At 38.7% G+C, this 15179-nt stretch overlaps 1 protein-coding gene across 1 annotated transcript in view; it reads right to left on the bottom strand.

The window, feature by feature from the left end:
* AKR1D1 (aldo-keto reductase family 1 member D1) overlaps positions 1–15179 on the bottom strand; it is a 41916-nt gene that overhangs the window by 5838 nt on the left and 20899 nt on the right. Inside the window, exons 4-7 of the mRNA XM_003896652.5 lie at positions 13565–13642; positions 6694–6816; positions 5411–5520; positions 4549–4714 (exon numbers count right to left, since the gene is read on the bottom strand). Coding sequence (XP_003896701.1) covers positions 4549–4714; positions 5411–5520; positions 6694–6816; positions 13565–13642 — 477 coding nt within the window. The remainder of the gene's footprint in view (positions 1–4548; positions 4715–5410; positions 5521–6693; positions 6817–13564; positions 13643–15179) is intronic.

Below are 15179 nucleotides of genomic sequence, written 5' to 3' on the forward strand. Positions count from 1 at the left end.
AATCTTGCAAAGATGCGGGATTTTATGAAATCAAAGAAAGTGATCTTGGAGATTTGTTCTAATTATAGGTATGATGTTTTTCAAAGAAGAATCCTGCACAGTTAAAAATCTCCTTTGATAGATATGTCAAAAGAGTGTGACTTGAAAAAAAATTAAAGAGTTACAAATCTCCTTCAGATAAAGCCCTCCAAAATTTTTGTGAGAATTATTCTCTTTATGAACATTCTGCAAAACTTCTGTGAAATAGAGGATGTCATGTTGTGTTATGTAATTTTGTCAAGCATATTTTGAAAAGATCAACACTGATTCACTGTTTCTTCTGAGTTAATAAACATGCAATTGTAACCTACATTGTGTTGAGAATAAAAGTAAACTTACTTTCATAAACTTTGGTTTCGATCTTAATAGAAGCTTTCAAATTCACCCTCTCTACATTATTTCTACGTCATGTTTTTTCTTGTTGTATGTGGATTGATTTTCAGTGGTGGTCTTTTTTTTTCTCCCATGGCACAAATTATCCTAAGTGAATGAGGATCTCATATTACAAAACTGAGCTCCTGATAGTTCCTCTCAAACTGCTTCTCCTACAGTTTTCCATTTCAGTAAATGTTTGAAGAAGGAGAGATTGTTAACTGTATCAGATGTGGCTGAAAGACCAAGTGGGACAAGGACTGAGAATTACTGGATCTAGCAATGTGGAGGTCACCGGTAACTTTGACAAGGGCTGTTCCAGTGGGATGGTCAGGGTAAATGTTTGGTTTGAATGGACTCAAGAGATAGTGGGGTAAGGGAATGAGAAGCAGTGAGAACAACTTCTCGTTCAAGATGTTTGAAACAGAAAGAGAGAAGTGGATAATACTTGGGGAGGAAAGTGAGTCTAGATTGGATTTTATTTTTTATGATAGGAGGTTAGTATACATGCGAATGTTGGTGGGAGTTACACAGTAGAGAGAAACAATTGCTAGTGTAGGAAAGAGAGGGGGATGTTTGAAATTGAGGCTATGGAGGATTTATTAGGAAGTTGTCATTGTAATTTCCAAGGGATAGCCATGGGAATTAGGAGCTGAAATATATAGGACAAGATTCTTATGGGAGAGGAAGTCACAGAGCTGTCAGGTAAGGGTGGAGAACGACTGGTGTGGATGTTGAATTCACTAAGAATTATGAGAGGGAGAGTGTTGGAGAAAGTGAAAGTGAGCCCAGAGATAACATCTTCAAAGAATGGCGTCCAATGGATGACGGCAACAAAGCTGGACCACACCTGGTATAATTTCATATGTTTTTTTTAAATTTTAACTTTTAAAATATCCTGGCTCCATATTAGTTTTCTTCATTTTTACCTTTAATTTTATCTAGTTTTTAAACTCATAGTTTTTTGTTTGTTTTGAGACAAAGTTTCGCTCTTGTCATCCAGGCTGGAGTGCTATGGTGCCATCTCAGCTCACTGCAACCTCCGCCAGCCTAGTTCAAGTGATTCTCCTGCCTCAGCCTCCTGAATAGCTGGGGTTACAGGCACCCACAACCACACCCGGTTAATTTTTGTATTTTTAGTAGAGACAGGGTTTTGCCATGTTGGCCAGGCTGGTCTCAAACTCCAGACCTCAGGTGATCCACCCACCTCAGCCTCCCAAAGTGCTGGGATTACAGGAGTGAGCCACCATGCCCGGCCTAAACTGATGGTTTAACTTAACTTTTTTTATTTTAAAGCAATGGGATCTCGCTTTGTTGCCCAGGCTGCTCTCAAACTCCTGGCCTCAAGCAATTTTCCTGCCTCGGCCTCCCAAAGTGCTGGGATTACAGGTGTGAACCACTGTGCCCAGTCTTAACTTTTTATTACATAATTTTTATTGTCTTTTGCTTTTCTTTTATCATCAAAATATTTATTTTTCTGTTTATTCTTTATGTTTTATTGATCTTTGCCATTCTTTTAAAATATTCTAACAGTTTATTTTACCTTCATTCTAAGAGAGCATAATTTTTTATTTTGTTGCTTCTTGCTTTCATACCCAGCAAAATTCATGGTTATTGGGTGAGTCTATTCCCTAAAGAGTGAGAATTGGCTGTGATTTTCATTCTCATTTTCCTTCTAAATCTGTATCCCTTTTATATTTTTTTAGAATATGTGACCTCTGAGTTCCATTCTTTTATTATCAAGGCTATGGAAACATATGGAATATAACATAATTAGTTACTATGAAAATTTCAAGGAGATAGGCATTTTCTCTGGTACAAAATTGCGATTTGCTAGATGCCATAAAGTCCAAATGCCTTCCATTGCAAAGGTCACTTGTAACACCCTCATGTAATTTTTAAACAGCAAAATTTTCAGTCCTCGAAAAGTCCATCAAAATGTGTTTTAATCTTCAGTGAACCAACACATTAGTCATGCAGTTGATCTCTTTCTAAGACTGTGGAAAAGAGTGTCAACCACTTTTTAGCATGAGGCATTTTGGCAAATGTTAAAGTACTGTCAGGAGTTGATGTAACTATTTAGCATCTTTTCTCCTTTTTTCTTTTTATGAACTTTCCTTCCCCTTTCTAGTGGAGTTGTTAACTTCTTCAGCACAGGAACAGGCATATAGCCCTGGGGGCAAATCAGGGTATCCCACTTTGTGGCCACAGTGGGTAATATGAGGGTGACCTACAAGAGCTAATCAGGGATTGATAGAGACCCTGATAGAAGCCTTTGTTTCTGATCATCTTCACTCTTCACCGAGTATGAGTAATTGATTATCCTGGAGCTGTTAGGAATTGTCTGTGTCACCATGTGGGTGGAGAGAAAGGAGAGAGAGAGAGAGAGAGAGAACGAAATCTTTTTATAAATCATTTGAGTACCTGTGTCTAGCCATTTCTGATCTACTCATGGACTTTCCGGTTATGCGAGCCAATAAATTATCTTTTTTTTCTTTGCTAAAGTTTGAGTTGCATTCTATCATGCAGCAAAAAAGCTCTGAAGATGTAATTGTCTAATATTGTGGATATCTTCCTATGTCAGTACTTTTTTTTTAAATGGCTATATGATATTTCAATGTACAAACATGTCATAGCTTGTTTTATAAACTCCTGTTGAAGATTGTTTTGAGTTTTTAAAATATTACAAATAATTCTATAATAAACATCTGTCTGTGTGTGTGTGCATCCATGTATATATGTGCAAATACATCTATAGGATAAGACTGCTGAGTCAATGGATATGTGTATTTGGATTTATTTAATTTGACAGATAACATTGTATGTTTTTATCATGTGCAACATGATGTTTCTACACACATATAAATTGTGGAGTGGCTAAATCTAGATAATTAACAAATGCATTACCTCATATAGTTATCACTTTTGTGGTAAGAGCACATAAGATGTACTCCCTTTATGTTTTTCAAGAATACACTGTATCATCAACTATAGACACCTTTTTGTACAATAGATCTCTTGACACTTATTCCTTCTCACTGTAATTATGCATTTTTTGACCAACATCTCTTCCTAGCACCCTCCCTTCAATAATCTCAGCCTCCGGTAACCACTATTCTACTCCCTACTTTTATGTGATTAACTTTTTTAGATTCCATATATAAATAAATCATGTAACGTGCGCATTTGAATTTTGATGGACATGAAATAATTTAACCTACTCTTCCATATCTCATACAAATCAATATTTCTAACAATAGTATGTGAAAGCGCCTGTTTCCCCAAATATTACCAAGTATTTTTATTATTTTCTGATATGAAGGGACAACTAGTATCCTATTTTTTATTTATCTTTAATTATGAGTAGGGCTAAACAGGCAATTTACTTTTGAAATGTAAATTAACTGATGGGTAATTAATTAATTTTATATGGCACTTTTCTATGGTTGTATTTACCTAGCAGTTTAGTCTTTAGTAGTAGCGGAATCAATGAATTACCCATTTGTCTAGTTCTTTCTTCACCTGGAAGTTACAATGTAAGTCATAGATTACTTATTGAGGGAAGTAAAGGCAATTAGCATTCAAGAGTCTAAAAGGTCCTCGTCAGTAATTTTCGAATTTATCCTCAACTTTTACCAGAGCCATTAAGAAGGTGGAAAGTTGACTATTATGAATTCCAAATTGTATTCACTCAATTTCTGTTGCGCTGGTAGAGAAGTGAGTAGGTAGTGTCAAGAGTCAATAGATAAGAGAAGAGGCTGGGTACAGTGGCTCACGCCTGTAATCCCAGAACTTTGAGAGGTCAAAGTGGAAGGATCGCTTGAAGATAGGAGTTCCAGGCTAGCCTGGGCAACATAGCAATACCCTGTTTCTTAAAAAGAAACAAAAAGTAGATAAGGAAAGAGAAAATATAAGGGATCTGGATAGTGAACAAGTAGCAAAACAATCTCTGAAGTACTAGCAGTTGTCTCAAATTCAGTGAAAATTAAACCTAGATATGGGCTACATGGGTCAAGGAGCTGGTATAAAATAAAATATGAGAGCGTTACAAGTTTCCTATTAAGCTGAACGCATTCTATAAAAGCAAAAACAGCAAACATACCCATCTTTTCACATCTCCAAAAGCAATTCTCTTACCTGAAAATTTTCTTTGATCCTTTCAAGATTGAAGCTTTTAGGAATGACAACCACCCCTCGCTGGATGTTGAAACGCAAAACAATTTGAGCTGCTGTCTTATTGTACCTTTTCCCCAATGAGTTTAGAAGCGCATCCTTTAACAAAGGTGGAGAAGAAACATTCACCCTTAAAAATATCAAAACATGTATCATAATTAGTTTGTGTAATCAGAACCAAAGGTTAATAAACCATCTTCCTCCTCTGTCTTCCCATTCACCCAGTCACCTACCAGGACACTGCAGGTCACCTGTAACCAGTTTCTCTGAGTGCAGAGTATGCATTGAAGGGAGAGGTACTCTTAGTATGGGAAGATCAAGCAAGGCAAGTTTATGGAGCTGCCTCCTTCAGAGGGTAAATAATATTTTTTGATGAGTCTTACAGAGAGAGCCGGCACATAGGGAAAGGCAGGAAGACTGAAGTGGAAGAAATAGAGATGCAACTTTTGCAATCACCTTAAAGTAGAAAAATTTCTACTTACATTTATGGAACACATCATAGTAAAAGTATCAGTATTAAATATAGGATCAAAAAATTCAAAATTTGCACAACATGGCCATAGAAACTCCTTTGTCAAATAATAATTAAAGTAACATTTACTGAGCACTCCTATATATTGGACACTGATAGGCAATTTCATATCTATAATGTAATCAATTTCACAACAGGTCAGTGAGGAAAGTATGAAAAGTTCTAATTCATATATACAGATAATGACTTGAAGAGGTTGCACAGGCAAACCAAAAGGCATTCCAGTCAAGTACAGTAGTTCACATGAGCCTCACACTCTACACCAAAGGACATACTTCCTAAAGTTTTACTTACCAGATTGGATTCCTACTGGTCCCCAAAGGGCTATACGCAATAATGACGATGTCATGTTGTTGGCAAAATTTCAAGAGTTTTGGCTGCGTGAAATATGGATGGCACTCAACCTATGTGGTTGCATTGGAGAGCAGAGCACACAATCAAGGCCACATTGTTGAATGCAATTTTATAGTTAAAAAAATTCTTCAATAGAATCCATTTTATTAATAGAATCTCCTTCATACTGTGTACATTTTGTGTCCTAGTCTGTCCCTTTGTATCTTGTTCATTTTGCTTCCTTAAAATGGATTTGAGAACATCTTTTGTTAAGATTTCACATAATATGAATATCTTGTAACTTACTTAATCATTCCCTTAATTTTTTTTTGTTTCCACTTTTTTCTATTATAAACAATGTTATAGTAAACACATATCAGTCTATCTAGGCATTCTGATATTTTTTATTAGGGTAGATTACTAGAAATAGAAGACTGTGAACGTTTTTTAAGGGCCTTGATACATAGTGACAAATTGTTTTTTTAGTAAAGCTAAACCAATTTGCACTCACTAGCATTTAATCACTTGCCTACATTGGGGCATTATATTTAAAAATATTAATAAGACAAAAACTTTGCTAATTTGATGTGCAATAGAAAAATCACACTACAATTTAAGTTTCTCTAATTAATAGTGAGTTTAACATTTTTCATGTTTACCAGTCTTGCAATTTGTCTTTTGTGAATTTCTGTTCATTTCTTTTAGTCCTTTTTCTGTTGAACCTTAGTGTTTTTTCTCATTGTTTTTGTCATTGATTTTTATTAGATTCTTTTTTGTTGTTGTTGTTAGACGGAGTCTCACTCCGTCGCCCAGGCTGGAGTACAGTGGTGTGATCTCGGCTCGCTACAACCTCCGCCTCCCGGGTTCAAGCAATTCTCCTGCCTCAGCCTCTGAGTAGCTAGGATTACAGGCATGTGCCACCATGCCTAGCTCATTTTTGTATTTTTAGTAGAGACGGGGGTTTCACCATGTTGGTCAGGCTGGTCTTGAACTCCTGATTTCATGATCGCTCGTCTCGGCCTCCCAAAGTGCTGAGATTACAGGTGTGAACCACTGCGCCCAGCCCCAAGTCCATTTCTTTAAAGTGACACCAATAGAAAGAAGTCTAAAGACTTGCATAGGGGCCCATGATGAGACTCAGGTGGAGCAATCATGAGCCTTCCCGATTCCCAGCTGAGGCTTTTTCGTGTCATGTAAATCCTGCCCCCACTCCCCACACCCCAGTGGAAGCTGTTAGGCTGTACCTGGTTGCTGACTGGCTTGTATTTGAGTCCCGGCTTGTTCAGGATGAGCTCCAGCTGCCTGCGGTTAAAATTGGACACTCCCAGAGATTTCACCAAGCCAGCATCTTTGCAAGCTTCCATAGCCTGTAGAGTAAATGTCAAGAGGTCAATAAACAAGCCTCACAAGAAGCAAGAACGAATGTTTATAAGGGTGACTGTGAATTCTTTAAAAAGGAAAGTTCCTGGGTATGTTAATAAGCATCCTGCGAAAAAAAATAAAAGAAGGATGGTGGGAAAAAGCAGGAATTCTATGATCGAGTTTGGAAAATATGTGTATGCCATATTTTCCTCTTGTATTTTCTCAAGGTATTTAGCACACTTCAGTGATCCCAGGTAGGGTGCGATGGCTCACACCTGTCATCCCAGCACTTTGGGAGGCTGAGGCAGGAGGATCACTCGAGGTCAGGAGTTCAAGACCAGCCTGGTCAACAGAGTGAGACTTTATCTCTAATAAAAATCAAGAATTAACTAGGCATGGTGGTGCATGCCTGTAGTCCCAGTTACTTAGGAGGCTGAAGTGAAAGGATCCACTTGAGCTGGGGAAATTGAGGCTGCAGTGAGTTATAACTGTGTCACTGCACTCCAGCCTGAGAAACAGAGTGATACCCTGTCTCAATTAAAAACATTTTTAAAAAATGATCCTACTTCTTGAAATTTTTGGATACTTTCTTTATGGCATAGTACCTGGGCCTTTTTTTTTTTTTTTTTTTGAGACGGAGTTTCGCTTTTGTTGCTCAGGCTAGAGTGCAATGACGTGATCTCGGCTCACTGCAACCTCCACCTCCCAGATTCAAGCCTCCTGAGTAGCTGGGATTACAGGCATACACCACCACGCCCGGCTAATTTTGTATTTTTAGGAGAGATGGGGTTTCACCGCGTTGGTCAGGCTGGTCTCGAACTCCTGACCTCAGGTGATCCACCCGCCTCAGTCTCCCAAAGTGCTGGGATTATAGGCGTAAGCCACTGCGCCTGGCTGGCAATTTTTATAAACATTCTGGTATATGTGAAATAGATATATTCTCCCATTTTTGGATGTAACACTCTCTGTCTCTCCTCTCTCTCTCATACATATATGTATACAAATATACATACACACATGTTATATATAAAATTAGGTCTAGCTCTTCTTGGCTTCTCAGTAACTGAAATTAATATGTCAAAATTAACAGAAAGAATATGTCAAAAACTGAAAGGAATTTGTCAAAAATCTCTTACTATACTGGTGATATATTAATGTTCTTCTGTATTTTATTTTATTTTTTTTGAAATAGTATCATGCTCTGTCACCCAGGCTGGAGTGCTGTGGTGGGATCTTTGCTCACTGCAGCCTTGACTTCTGGGCTCAAGAGATCCTACCTTCTTAGCCCCTTGAGTAGCTGGACTACAAGCCTGTGCAACCACACTGGTTAAATTTTGTTTTTAAAATATTTTTTGGAGATGAGGGGGTCTCACTAGATTGCCCAGGTTGATTTCAAACTCCTGGCCTCAAGCAGTCCTCCTACCTTGGCCTCCCAAAGTGCTGGGATTTCAGGCATGAGCCAATGTCCTTCTGTATTCTGTCAATTTTTTGTTTTATATATTTTGAAGATACTTTATTTGGTATATATGTGCTTAAATTAGTATATCTTTTTGGTAAATTCAATCTTTCATCTTTATGTACAACTCTTTTTATCCCTAATAATGCTTTTAATTTTTAAGTCTGTGTTATATGATATTAATATAGTAATACCAACCTTTTCTGGTATTTGGTGTGTGTGTGTGTTTTTTTTTTTACTGTAAAGTTTTAAAATATTTTTTGGAGATGAGGGGGTCTACATGTCTTTTTGCTTAGGTGCCTCCTTTTAAATTGTCAATCTCTGTCTAGGTGAGTTTATTTTATCTACATTTATTGCAACCATACATATATTTGAACTGTTTCTACCATCTTGATTTCAATTTATCCCACTTATTCTGTTTCTTCTTAACTCTTTATTACTTTTAAGAAGTTTTCTAATAAAGACAATAGCTTAGCATGTTTACGCAGAATTTATGTCTACCCTCAACATCTGTGATGCTAATAGTATAATATAAACTTTAATTGTAGCATCTTATGGGTTCATTTTCCTCTTGTTATTTGATCTTAAATATGTTCATAGATAATACATACTTTAAGTTTAATTTGATCACTTTTGCTTTATGCATTTTTTTGGAGCATCTGTTAGATTTTTATTCCTTTTACTTAGTACATCACTCAGACCTAATGATTTCCAGTGTGGGTCTTTATGTGGCAAAATTTCTGAGCATGTGTAAATGTGGAACTTTTTATCCTGCATCATTTTGCCTTATAGTTTGGTGGGTTATAACTGATGTATAATAAACTACACATTTTGAAGTATACATTTTGAGGATTTTAATGTATGCATACACCAGTAAAATTATCATCACAATCAAGATCATGAACACCTCCAGTGGAATACTGATAAATGTTTAACAACCAGCTATGCAGGAAGAAAAAAGCTCCCCAGTTTGTAGTATTTGTCAATGTCTGTGATGTGACTAGTCACACCAGGTTATTCAAGCTAACAATCCAACATCACTGAACGTAGAGTTCGGAAGAGGTTTGCACAACAGGTTCTTGCAAGCTGGTATGGGCCACTTTTAGTACAAGATTACCCTCCCCCATTGAACTGCCTTGGCATTTCTGTTGAAAATCAGATTCTCATGCCTCAGCCTTCCAAGTAGCTTGGATTATAGATGGGCACCACCACGTCCAGCTAATTTTTGTGTTTTTAGTAGAGATAGGGTTTTGCCATGTTGCCCAGGCCATGTTGCCCATATATGTGTATGAGTCTATTTTAACATTCTCTATTAGGTTTTATTGACCTATATGTTCCTCTTTATGCTAATATGGCACTGTCATGATTACAGTAGTTGTATAATAATTCTTGAAATTAGTATAAGCCCTCCAAACTTATTGCCTTTTGTTTGTGAGATGGAGTCTTGCTCTGTCACTGAGGCTGGATTGCAGTGGTATAGCTCACTGGAGCCTCAACCTACCAGGTCAAGTGATCCTCCGACCTTAGCCTCCTGAGTAGCTGGGACCGCAAGCACATGCCACCCCCATGCCCGGCTAATTGTTTTATGTTTTTGTAGAGATGGGGGTCTCACTGTTACCCATACTGGTCTTGAACTCGTAGGCTCAAGTGATCCTCCCTGCTCAGCCTCTCAAAGTGCTGGGATTACAGGTATGAGCCACTGTGCTTGGCTATTGCTCTTTTTCAAAAAGTTGTTGTGGTTATTATAGGTTATTTGTACTTCCATATAAATTTTATTTTATTTATTTTTTTGAGACAGACTCTCACTCTGTCACCCAGGCTGGAGTGCAGTGGTGGGATCTCGGCTCACTGCAACCTCCGCCTCTCAGGTTGAAACGATTCTCATGCCTCAGCCTTCCAAGTAGCTGGGATTATAGATGGGCACCACCATGCCCAGCTAATTTTTGTGTTTTTAGTAGAGACAGGGTTTTGCCATGTTGCCCAGGCTGGTCTCGAACGCCTGGCCTCATGTGATCCACCTGCCTTGGCCTCCCAAAGTGCTGAGATATACAGGCGTAGGCCACTGCTCTGGGCCCCATATAAATTTTAGAAGTAGGTTTTCTATTTCTTTTTTTTTTTTTTTTTTTTTTTTGAGACGGAGTCTCGCTCTGTCGCCCAGGCTGGAGTGCAGTGGCCGGATCTCAGCTCACTGCAAGCTCCGCCTCCCGGGTTCCCGCCATTCTCCTGCCTCAGCCTCCCGAGTAGCTGGGACTACAGGCGCCGCCACCTCGCCTGGCTAATTTTTTGTGTTTTTAGTAGAGACGGGGTTTCGCCGTGTTAGCCAGGATGGTCTCGATCTCCTGACCTTGTGATCCGCCCGTCTCGGCCTCCCAAAGTGCTGGGATTACAGGCTTGAGCCACCGCGCCCGGCCCAGAAGTAGGTTTTCTATTTCTATTGAGATTTTGACTGGGATTACATTGAATCTACAGATGAATTTGGGGTGAATTAACATCTTAATATTCTGATCAAGGAACATGGTAAATCTCCATTGAATTTTGGATCATCTTTGATTTCTTTCAGTTATAAGTTGTTGTTTTTTCTGTTTAGCTCTTGCACAGATTTTTAAAGGTTTATCTCTAAATATGTAATGTTTAGTATTGTTTTTAAAAATAATTTCCAATCGTGTGTTGCTAATATATAAATTACATCTAGATAAAGATTTTAATGTTTTTAGGTCTTATGGATTATTTACACGTGTACCTCCTGTTTGATCAGACAGCATACCTTACATAATTAAAATACTTGGAAGAATTACTGAGATTTGTGTTATGTCTCAAAAAATGGCCTACGTTGCCAGGCGCGGTGGCTCACATCTGTAATCCCAGTACTTTGAAAGGCCAAGACGCGTGGATCATGAGGTCAGGAGTTCGAGACCAGCCTGACCAACATGGTGAAACCCCGTCTCTACTAAAAATACAAAAATTAGCTGGGCATGGTAGTGCGAGCCTGTAATCCCAGTTACTCAGGAGGCTGAGGCAGGAGAATTGTTTGAACCCAAGAGGCAGAGGTTGCAGTGAGCCGAGATTGCACCACTGCACTCTAGCATGGGCAACATTGCGAAACTCGTCTAGAAAAAAAAAGAAAAATAACACTCTGTTATATTTTGGTGAAGTGTTCTATAAATGTCAACCAGGTTAGGAAGGTTGATAATGTTGAAATCTGCTATATCCTATAGCTCTTTCTGTATACTTTTCATTTTAGTATGATACCATTTTAATAGAATCTCTGACTATAAATGTGAATTATTCTCTTTCTCAGAAAGATATTCCTCATCTTTCCTCTTTTGTGCTGCATGATCCCTTTAAGATCTTTTTTTTTTTTTTTTCTGTAACTATTACTCCCGACTTTTTTTTTCTTTTTTGTAGAGATGGTGTCTCACTATGTTTCCCAGGTTGGTCTTGAACTCCTGGGCTCAAATGATCCTCCAGCCTTGGCCTCCCAAAGCATTGGGAATACAGACATGAGCCACTATGCCCGCCTTCTTGTTTCCTTTTATTTTTTCTTCTTTCTTTTTTCTTAGACTCCAATTGTGTGGATACTGGAATTTCTAATTTTATTCTTTGAATTTCTTAGCTTTTCTTTCATATTTAAAAAAATTCTTGTCATTTTCTTCTTCATATTGAGAGATTTCCTCATTCTGACATCTCAGTTTGACCATTTTCTTCTATTTATCCCAACCTATTGCACTGTTTTTATTTTTTAATTATATTTTCGCTTGTTTTTTAAAATGTTGTTTGTTCACATATCATATTGCTAATATCTTTTCTTATGCTCTCTAATATATTAATTGGTTAATTTAAAGGTTCCTGGTTCTCTGTTCTGTTTGTGTTGGGATCAGTAATTGAGATGTATTGTCTTCTTGTGAAACAAATGCCTTGTTACTTTGGGCTGTGAAATCATTTTTTCATGGAGATACTGGCTGTCCTGTTAGGTAGTCCCTTAGAAGAGAATGTTCAAAATGTCCAACTATCCAAACCTGATTCGCTCCCATGAGGTCAGGAGTGACTGTGGGTTCTTTCGGACGGAGCCCCAGGCACTGGGAAATAAATCATTCCTCCTCATCCCTCTAAACAACTCCACAGCTCAGACCTTCAGCTGTTGCCTCACAGGCAAGTATATAGAACGAGGTACTTACCAGAGTGTAATTTCCAAGCTTTTGGAGTTTAGAATTGTATCAGTGGGAAAAAAACTGCCAGAGGTCAGTGGGTAACTTACGTTTTTCTTCAACTTTTCACAAGTTCAGAATTTCAAGGCTGCTCTACTGTGATTCCTGAAAATACCTGATTGAGCCCTGAGTTTCCAACTGTGTGGAAATATTTGTTCCCAGGCTATGGCAGGGGTGAAGGAAGTACAAAAGGACCAACCCTTCCTCTCCTATACTATCTTCTTCCTGCTTGTTGGGTCGACTTCTACTCTAGGTCAGAGCTGCCACACCACCTCTAAGCAAACAAGTTCAAAATATCCCTCCCCGCCATGAATCTGTAAGGGTTTATATATTATTTTCCTATAGTTCTCTACTCTTGTGATCTTGGGAAAAGAGCCAGCAGCTTGCTCAGAAATAAAAAACACAATTGCTTTTCAGGTTTTTTTTTGAGACGGCATCTTGTCTGTCAGCCAGGCTGGAGTGCAGTGGCATGATCTCGGCTCACTGCAACCTCTGCCTCCCAGGTTCAAGCGATTCTCCTGCCTCAGCCTCCTGAGTAGCCGGGATTATAGGTGCCCATCACCACGCCTGGCTGATTTTTGCATTTTTATTAGACACAGAGTTTCACCATGTTGGCCAGGCTGGTTTTGAACTCCTAACCGCAGATGATTCGCCCACCTTGGCCTTCCAAAGTGCTGGAATTACAAGCATGAGCCACTGCAACTGGCCTGTTTTTCAGTTTTTTATGTATCATTTTAAGTTTGTTTCTTTTAGGCATCATATTAACAACTTAAGATTTATTTTTTTATTTTGTGAATTTATCTTATTCACATATTTTAATTACTTTTATATTAGAACATATTTTGTTTACATTGTTTTTCCTTCTACACCGCTCTCTTTTCTTTGGCATTCCAGCAAAACAAAAGTAAGAATTATTTAGTACCCAGCAGTGGAGATTTCATATACCTGTACTTACGGTTAGGAATGCCTGTTCTGACTGTTACTTTTCATTGGAAGAAAAGGGTGCATCTTTCTCCATAAATATGGCAGGAATAATCAGATCACAGTGTTAAAAATATAGTCTTTTAAAATAAGAAGCACATTTGAACTTACCTCCCAAGTGGCACACAGATTTGACTTGTGATATAACCATTTGCCATTCTCATCTCTAGGGTATACTTCATCTCCTGGCTGAAAAAAAAAAAAAAGAAAGAATAAATGTAATTCATTTTATTTATACCTGGGAATTAAAATAATAGAATTTAGACTTCCCAGTTTTCATAATTGTGTGCAATAAATGTCTACTGTTTCTAAATCACCCAGTCTAAAGTATTTTGTCATAGCGGCCCAGCTGGATTAAGACACCTGCCCATGCCCCCTGGGATGCCAGTACCTGTCTTGTGTGCACTGTCCTTTCACTCTGTACAGCTGACACCTGCATCTGTTAGAGGACAGACCTCAGGCTACTGGGACTTGTGTCTCTACTCAATTAGATGTGCTCGGGAATTTACACCCTGCTCCCCTCGCTGGGGCAGCCTTTGAGCTAAAGTTGCAAGTATCAATATTTGTTTCTTTGCCCCTGACTGTGTAATTCTGAGATGTGAACAACTTTGTGTCCAGAGCTTTCTGTGACATTTAGCCTAAGTTGCTCTCTGTAGGACTCTGCTTTCTACCTCACATCTGCTTAACCTCTTATTTTTCAGCCACATTTCCCCACTCGATTATCAGTTTTCCCTGGTTGTACTTCAAAATAAATCACTCTTTTATGCATTCTCTTCATCTCAGGGTCTGCTCCTGGGGAACTCAGCCTAAGGTGCTATATGCAATAGCGGAGAGCTGATGGTGGCTGGGACTGGGGCAACTGCAGTAGAGAGGAAAAGAAGGGAACAGATTAGCACATGAACAAGTAGTAGAGCCAGCATGCCTTAATGTTGACTTGGAAATGAGGTAGGGTGGTGGAAATGAGGGATAGGGAGGAATCAAAGATGATTCCCAGATGCCTTGGGTGGGTGGTGGTAACCATTTCCTGAGGTTGGGGCTAGCAATCTGGAATATCATTTTGGATATTTTGACTTTGAAATGGTCATTAAACATTCAAGTGGATATTGAGGCAGGCAGTTGAACAGAGAAGTCAGGAGCTCAGAGAGAGGTCATGGCTACAGATAAAATTTGGGAGTCATTAGCATGTAAAATGGTATCAAATCCACAAGGTTGGATTAAGTCACCTATAGAGAGAGTGTAGCTAGTAAGACAAGAATATTGAGGGTAGAGGACTGGGCATAACAACATTTGGAAGCTGGCAGAGAAGAAGCTGCCAAAGACCATGGGAAGGTCATGAGATGTCATGAGCACCATGAGAAGAAAATGTTTACAGAAGGAGTTGGTAGTCAACTGTATTGAAAGAGATCAAATAATAGGAGGACAAAATGTCTATTGGGTTTGGCAGGATGAAAGTCTTTGTTGACTTTGGTAATAGGGATTTTCTTATTGGGAATCACTGTGGTTTAAATGTGTCCTCCCGAATTCATGTGTTGGAAATTTAATCCCCAGTGCAACTGTATTGGGAGGTGGGACCTAATGGGAGTTGTTCAGTCATGGATTAATGACATTGTAAAAAGGGCTCAGATGAGGAGGGGTGCCCTCTTGTGCTCTCTGCCCTGCCTCATTCCAGCATGTGATGACATAGCAAGAAGGCCCTAGTGAGGTGCTGGTCTTGGACTCTCCAGCC

The sequence above is a fragment of the Papio anubis genome, chromosome 4 (assembly GCF_008728515.1).
Source record: "Papio anubis isolate 15944 chromosome 4, Panubis1.0, whole genome shotgun sequence".
NCBI lineage: Eukaryota > Metazoa > Chordata > Mammalia > Primates > Cercopithecidae > Papio > Papio anubis.